This window comes from Hipposideros armiger, unplaced genomic scaffold, assembly GCF_001890085.2.
Source record: "Hipposideros armiger isolate ML-2016 unplaced genomic scaffold, ASM189008v1 scaffold_119, whole genome shotgun sequence".
In the NCBI taxonomy this organism is placed as follows: Eukaryota; Metazoa; Chordata; class Mammalia; order Chiroptera; family Hipposideridae; genus Hipposideros; species Hipposideros armiger.
In genome coordinates, this window is record NW_017731469.1 from 62,561 (window position 1) to 68,503 (window position 5,943).

At 44.6% G+C, this 5,943-nt stretch overlaps 1 protein-coding gene across 2 annotated transcripts in view; it reads right to left on the reverse strand.

The window, feature by feature from the left end:
• Positions 1-3,057: 3,057 nt before the first annotated feature.
• Positions 3,058-5,943, reverse strand: part of OGT (O-linked N-acetylglucosamine (GlcNAc) transferase) — a 62,415-nt gene continuing 59,529 nt past the window's right edge. For both annotated transcript variants that reach the window (XM_019648028.1, XM_019648027.1), the window contains exon 22: positions 3,058-5,337. In XM_019648028.1, the coding sequence (XP_019503573.1) occupies positions 5,163-5,337 (175 nt within the window). In that variant the 3' untranslated portion in view covers positions 3,058-5,162. The remainder of the gene's footprint in view (positions 5,338-5,943) is intronic.

Consider the following 5,943-nt stretch of genomic DNA (forward strand, 5'->3'; position numbering starts at 1 on the left):
CAGCTGCTCAGCTCAGGTCAGGAATTGAACTGCTGTTGCTCAGAGCTCAAACTCTTGAGTGAGCTCTTAACCAACTGAACCACTCAGCCAGCATCCCCGCCATCTCTCCTCAGGTCTTACTGGACCATCAGGTCTAGACCCCTCCCCCCATCAGTCTTGCACCAATCAGGACTTGACTTCCCCACTTACCCGGCCCATGCCGCCCATTCCCCCCCATTCCCGCCATCTCTCCTCAGGTCTTACCGGACCATCAGGTCTAGACCCCTCCCCCCACCAGTCTTGCACCAATCAGGACTTGACTTCCCCACTTACCGCCCATTCCCCCCCCATTCCCGCCATCTCTCCTCAGGTCTTACAGGACCATCAGGCCTACCTCCCACCCACGTCAGTCTTCCACAAATCGGGCCTCGAATCCTTCACTTGCCACGCCCCCCCCCCCCCCCCCGCTTATAGCCTCCTCTTTCCCTGGGCTTATCAGGCATCGACCCTCCACCACAAACCTCTACCCAACCCCCACTCCAACCTTAGTCAGCCAGCCTTCCAGAGTAGATATCGACAACCCCCACTAGCAATCCGTCTCCCCCCAGACACTCACCTCACTCCACAGCCGTTCTTCCACTACTCAGGCTTAGACCGCCCCCCCACACACACACAATCACACACCACCTCCCAGGCCTCTACTCCCTCATGCCGCCTCCCAGGCCTCTACTCCCTCATGCCGTCGCTCGGATCTCCAATCCCCCCATTCCCCATCTTAGACCTAGCAGTTAATATTAGAAACAAACAATAAAAAACCCTTTCTTCCTAAAGTCTTTTTAAAAAGTGGAAACAGGCAAAATATTTTGTCAGAATGTCAGTCCTGAGGTTCATGGACAACCAGTGGCTAGGGCATATGGTAGTCCTCAATTAAATTCACTCTCCTCAAGTAGGATGAGCTTTCAAGATTTTTCCCGCTTCATAATCCAACCTAGGCCCAGTTGCCTACCCGCTCCTGCAACCTCCAAAGTGGGTGATCGCTGTTCGCCTCCAAGATCCGGAGCAAAAAGGGATATAGCAAGTGGCTCAACGGCTTTTATAGAACCATGGGCTAGTGGGTGGTACTGACATGTTGCCATCTTCTGTACCCACCTATCACAGGCCTCCAGGACTGCCTATCAAAGTGCAGTTACCAGTCAAATTTGAACCTTGCACCCTGAACTCTTAATTTGGCACCCTGAGCTCTTAATTTGGCAGTCATAGTGCTTCCAGAATCAAGTCCATCACTTCCAGGGGTTATTATTTCTTTAAAACGAAAGCACCATTTTGTGCAGGGCTCACACCCCCAAACCTGTTTCTGTAGTTTGGAAATCCCGAAATTAACTTTTTGGGTGACAGGAAAACTGAGCTAAATCCTCCGTTTCATCCTTGTGAGGACTTGGAGAAGCGAGGCCGGTTTTTTCCTTGCTTGAACTGCCGAAACCTCCGTTCGCCTGGCCATCAAAGTCCGCTGAGCTGAGGGGGTGGGCATCTAGACCCCTAGATAAGAGTCAAGCAGCAACCCAGCAGTGCCTGGCAGGACTGACATTTGCTTCCAAAACCCTCGGAACCCTGGAGATGAAGAGGGGTTGGTTACTTTAAGCCTCTTTTGGCACTCGCTCCAAACACGGAGAAAAAAAATGGGGGAAGCGAATGCTTTCTAGATTGTGCCCGTTTCTCTGGCAGACACCTGTACAATTCCTAATTTAAGCATTTGGCCAATAGAATACAAATCAAACATCCCTGCATTTAAAGATATTAGTTTACTTCATGCTAAGCACTGTTCGTTCCAAGTGTTTTATGTCGATTTAATTATTAACGACACTTTATACACAGTAGGCGGTGCGGTCCCTCGACTTCACAGCAATCATGCGCGCAGCTTCGAAGTGGCGGAGCTGGGATTCAAATGCCAGCAGCACTAGATCCACAACTTAAACTCTTGAGCACCGAACTGTCTATACATATAAAGGTTCTTTTGAGTCGACAGGGAATTGGATAAAAGGGGCTTAATCATTATAACCTTATCCGTACCACAAACGTGCAAGTTTACTGCTACAAGCCTCGCCCTATAAACATGGAGATTATGGAACTGTGAGCCTCCAGACGTTCGTTCAGGCGAAGAGCCTGCACGTTAGCCTTAGTTAAGAGCTCTGTGCTTCAAATAATAATGGGGCAGGATTGGAATTCAATGTAAAATGACACAAATTCCTTCAATGTGCACAAGCAAGCAATTCTTTCAGATTGGAGGCAGTAGCTGAAGGAGATCGGAAATAACTGATGTGGATCCCTAATAAACATTAGACAGCGGCATTAAGAGCTCTTATGAGAAAGCTAGTGGACGCCCTTCTCCCCCCACGCAACAATCTTTTTTTTATTTTTTATGGGGAATAGGGTATTTTCCCAGGACCCATCAGCTCCAAGTCAAGCCCTCGCTTCAATCTAGTTGTGGAGGGCACAGCTCATCAGCCCATGTGGGGATTAATCCAGCAACCTTGGTGTTATGAGCCTGTGCTCTAACCACCTGAGCTAACTGGCCGCCCCTCCCCCCCCCCCTTTTAGGAAACAAACTAATCCACATTAGGGCTTTGCAGGTCACAACCCACAGAAGTTGGGAGGTAAATTATCTAAAATTTTATTTAAAGCAATTCTCATTTATATCTGAGGGAAAAAAACCACAGTTGAGCCTGTTTGGTCTCCCCGTCAAGGTGGCTGCGTTCAACCACCGTCCAGAGCAGGAAGGAACAGTCCACACAAAGAATGAAACTACAGGGTAGTGACGCCCAGTGCGGTCCTAAGTAAAAGAGGAACAACCGTGAATGGTTGTGCTGCGAGATGCAGGCTTTGTTGTCACCTTAAAGGATGATGTGCCAGCCCCACCCTTCGGCCACCCTTGGCTGAGAAAACCCAATCATTCACAATACCATAGCTGCACTAGGGAAATGTGGTCATTTTGCTTGGAGCTGTTCAAATGTAGGTTTCATAACTGGATGACCCCATTGATTCTGTCCATCACTCAACAGAACACAAACTATATCAGCCACATTAAGGGCAAATCATTCATTTATTGTTTAAAGATCGCAAGACAACATCTGGATTTTTGTAGCACAATTTAAATGTTTTACTTTTTTGATAAAGCAGCGTATAATAAACATTTAGTCTCCAGTAATAGCTATATCTCTATTCAGAATTAAGTCTTCCACAGACATGTTACCTGGAAACAAAAGCCTGTTACAATAAGCAAAGCTTTATCCAGAGCGGCTACTTCTTGTGCCAGGAAAAGTTCATCCCTATAGGAGGAATGATGTGCTATGTAAAATGGCTGTAAGGTCACAGCCTTGAGGGCACTGGAAGTATATTATCCTATTCTACATTAAGTAGTTTTGGTGAATTTCAAACATCAGTTTACCTGCAACCATGCTGACAACCTTTGTATTTTAATCAGATAAAAATAAATTAAGAAATCCCTCAACTGATGTTTCATGATTTACATTATTAAAAGGTACACAGTTCATTAACATGTAATTCTGGCTAAGAATTACATTCGAGCCTCCTTGCTCAGGTTTTGGTTAACAGTGATTAAGAATCTTTCAGAAATTTAAGTTCTTACTAATATCCATAATTAGCCAGCTAGGATACATTCAGGCATCAGCCGCAACTACAGAATAGGTGCAGTGCCTCGGTGCTTTGGAAAGATGTCATAATCTAGAACACTACTAGCAGACAAATAATGATCTGTTATTGGATAGCATAAGTGCAGTACAGCGAGACACACACAGTCATATATGTTGGCCTGTTGAAGCCTCAAGCCCTCAATCCTTTGTGGAAATTCAGTGATTTTATTCCTATGGGTTTTAATACCAAGAACTCAAGCTCCAGGAGGGCTCAAGTCTAATTTGGACTCCGAACCAAGCTGCAGTACAGGTCGCTACTACTGTGGCTGAATCCACAGCCTTCAAGACCACGTCCAGAAGACAGTTATTATAAAATACCCTATAAGGTTTGAAAAAGAATTACTCATGGACATAGCTGGAATAATTACTCATGTACATAGCTGGTCCTTCAGAGCTTTTTACCTATAACATGCTTTTTGATGCAAGTTATTTAATGTAGTCGCACTAATTGTGACATGATCAAATATTTGAATACTTACCTGGGATTTCATTTCTGCTGACAGAAATAGGAAGAACAGGACTCACTTTAAAAAACAAACCTTAGAAAGGAAGGTAAAAATCTTATCACATACTATCACTTCTGGAAGCAGCATAGATGGGTAGTTGAAGGTAAAACACTGGTGAAATAGGTCAAAACTAGGCCAAAAAAATCTCTATTATCATCAATGACAATACCACAACTGTGCCCTCTATAATTAATAATCATTCCTAAGAATTTTCATTTGGCACCAGATGATGTGTTTTAGAGAAACACTCTGGGTTGTTCTGTATCAGAGTTGGTTTTGTTAGCTGAGTTCCAGGAGAATTCTTAAAGTAGGGGGAAGAGAAGGAAATGGACCAGAAAAAAATTCTGAATCATCACCTAAACCAAGAAAGCACTGATAGCTCCAAACATTAGGTCAGACACTAAAACAACTGATATAGGCTCAAGTGGTTTATAAAACCTATAAAAAGACTACACCAGCAAAGTCCCCATTAATCTGTAGAGTTCAGAAACTAAAACAAGGAGCGACACTTTAGGTTAAAACCTTATCTGAAGAGAATCATATACACTTCACATGAATAAAAACACCTGAAACCAAACATTTTTAAAAGTTCCAATATACCCCAAATATAAAGAAAAGAATTCATTCAGAAGACTCAATCAGTCCATGGAATCACAAATCGGCTGGAAAACTCGGTCTCCCTCAGCATTAACCATCATCCCATGGAAGACCAGGGAGAGCAGACCTTCCAGACCTCTGCATCGCCTGGCTGCTGACGATTCTATGGCGATTCTCGGAGAACAGCAGTTTCCCATCACTTGCGTCTCTCCCTATCATGCAGGAAGCAAGTCTGGCTGTGCTATTCTATTTCCATTGTCACCCGTCTGCAACATGATACTGTACAGACAAGTAAAAAGTACATCATCAGTTCCCTTTCCCCAGAAGGTTGAGGCTCAGGTACAGGGGGAATTCTCCTGTGCATGGCTTTGATTTAGGCTGACTCAGTGACTTCAACGGGCTTAATCATGTGGTCAGGTTTGTTGCCAGCAGCATAATGCTCCCACATCTGTAAGTACAGCCGCTCTAGTTCCATTGTGTACTGTTTGGTGTTGAACAGAGGGCTAGATATTCTCTGCTTCCAGACTTTGCCACGAATCTTCTTCAGGCTGGGTAATTAAAACAAAAAGAGAGGTTCAAATTTACAAACCGAGCAGAAACTCAGAACTAGCCCCCATAAATACCTAGTGACCTTGTGGGTAAAATATATGACCAAACTGCACACTATGTTCTCTTCTCCTGACTGGCTCCTTTACCTCTGTGCTCAAAGCGGGGGGATCACACCTAACACAATGCTAACAGCACTTGTAACTGAGGTCACTTTCACATCCTCTGAAAATATGTAGTTCTTTCCTGAACAAGTGTAGCCAAGAGATACCACACTTTTTCCATTTCATCTCATTCCTTTAAAATACAAACAAGAATCAGCAATGGCACAGGTCTATGCCTATGCACGAGTGGCAAGAATGTGAACTGCTTATCCTCTTGGTTAAGTGATTTAGCAATGTGTATATTAAGAACCTTAAATGGGGCTGGCCGAGTGGCTCAGTTGGTTAAGAGCTCGCTCAGGAGTGCGAGCTCACTCAGGAGTGCGAGCTCTGAGCAACAGCGGTTTGATGTCCGGCCCGAGCTGAGCTGCCAACAGGCGGCAGGATGGCTCAGCTAAAAAAAAAAGAACCTTAAATGTTCATAGCCCTGTGACCATCGATAACACT